General features: G+C 45.8%; 1 gene segment (V, D, J or C); it reads right to left on the bottom strand.

Annotated features, from left to right (window-relative positions):
- Positions 1–555: 555 nt before the first annotated feature.
- On the bottom strand, positions 556–1434 carry LOC129030388 (immunoglobulin kappa variable 1-6-like). The segment is given in 2 exon segments: positions 556–1246; positions 1371–1434. Coding segments are annotated over 2 exon segments (576 nt in total).
- Between the last annotated feature and the right edge of the window lie 614 nt (positions 1435–2048).

The raw sequence follows: 2048 nt of genomic DNA, 5'->3' as shown, positions 1-2048 counted from the left end.
TCTGACAAAAGTGTGGAGTAGGGTGTCCTATGAACACATACAGAGGGATCATTAAGATGGGAAGCACAGGGTCGGCTTTGGGAGTGAGGGAAGGAACCCAAGGGTCTGGGGAAAAGCATCACACCTGAGGGAGCAGTGAGAGTAAAGCTCCAAGGGCGGGGCAGTGTGAGGCTTGTTTAGGGCAGAACCAGGAAAGCTGAGAGTTGGGAGCCCGGTGAGTCAGAGGTAAGAGCCATGAAAGGGTTTTTGTAATTAACAGGGAGGATTCAGGGAAAATGGGGCCAGGAAGGCATTGGAAGGAATTGGCCTTTTGCTCTGATCATTCTCTTTGGCTAGGTCTCTTTGGAACAGGACCCTTGCTGATCAACAGTTAAGCAGGTGCCTTAGAAAATCAGGCAGATTTTCCAGGCAGAGAGCATCAGCAGCCCCAAACCTGGGCTTCCCAGACATGTCTGAGGACCACATGATTGGCATTTATACCTTCTGAAGTGGCAGATACATTCTGGATTCACAGCGAGATCCAAAGAATCCCTCTTTTTTGCATTTGCATCTTTATTCTCATGCCACCAAGACTTTTAAAGACTGTAGTTTACACTCTCATTCCTGTTTTTAGAAAAAAAAATTCTACTTGGAATTCCAAGAGTGGTGCCTTCTTTATGATATTAATTCCAACTCACACCATAACTCAGACTTCGTAGGTGTAATCATCTCTGTTCTTAATGCAATCAGGAGAGGGTTTGCCATGTCTGTGCCACTGGGGATGAGGTGAAGGAAAGATAGTTCAGGTATAGAGTAGGCTTCATGGCACTTTCTACAGAAACTTCAAAGTGTGGATGCAATTTGGGAAATGTTCTCAGCAGATGGAGGCACCAGGAGGAGTAGCTAGGGCAGTGCAGACTCACACATTTGCTTCTCTGGGGGGTTTTTGTTATGGCTTGTAACACTGTGAACGAGGTAGCATAATCCTGTAGACAGTAATAAGTTGCAACATCTTCAGGCTGCAGGCTGCTGATGGTGAGAGTGAAATCTGTCCCAGATCCACTGCCACTGAATCGAGATGGGACCCCTGACTGCAAACTGGATGCAGCATAGATCAGGAGCATAGGGGCTTGCCCTGGTTTCTGCTGATACCAGGATAACTCATTGCTAATGCCCTGACTTGCCCGGCAGGTGATGGTGACTCTGTCTCCTACAGATGCAGACAGGGAGGATGGAGACTGGGTCATCTGGATGGCACATCTGGCACCTGAGTTTGGAAACATAAAAACAAACATCCACACAATCAATCATGTTATAAGAAGCCCTCCCTGAAAATCCAGCCAGTACTGAATACACCGGCTGAGTAAATTCCTAGTGTTCTCCTTCCTTACCTCGGAGCCAGAGCAGCAGGAGCCCCAGGAGCTGAGCAGGGACCCTCATTTCCATGCTGTGTCCTGGCTGGGACTGACTCCTGCACAGGGTGTAACCAGCCTATAAAATTCTTCAGGGCAGGGAGGGGGCTGTGCTCTGGGAACATGCAAATCAGCAGGGGATGGGGCCCACCGAGCACAGCTGCAGGGCTGGCTCATCTCAGTAACTCAGCACAAGGACAGTGTCCCCAGGGTCTCAGGTCGGACCAGGGCAACACAGATTTGTCTTTAATCTGTTTCTTGCTGGGGGTCAATTTGAAACGAAGAATATTTTTTGATAATTGAAATTTGAAATACTGCTGAGTACTTAGAGGGAGTAATGTATTCCATTGGCATATGGGGATTATTTGGGAGAAATTCTTCTCTGTAGGAAACTCAAAGTAAAGTTTTTAGAGTGTGGAATCAGCAGGTCTTCAAAATACTCTGAAAGGGAGGGGGGTAATTTGTGGTATAGTTACATTTCTATGAGTGTGTAATTGTTCCTTCTTAAAAAAAAGGAAAAATATCAAGATAATGCTAAATATATTTGTAAGTATTCTGTAATAACCTTAAACCATTCTTATTATCAGTATAAGGTCAAGCAATTCACTGCAGGTGCACAAAGATGGTGCTATAAGTCCTTAATGTGTGTATCACTTA

This window comes from Pongo pygmaeus, chromosome 12 (assembly GCF_028885625.2).
Source record: "Pongo pygmaeus isolate AG05252 chromosome 12, NHGRI_mPonPyg2-v2.0_pri, whole genome shotgun sequence".
NCBI classification, from domain to species: Eukaryota; Metazoa; Chordata; class Mammalia; order Primates; family Hominidae; genus Pongo; species Pongo pygmaeus.
This window is presented reverse-complemented; position numbering and strand designations above follow the sequence as displayed.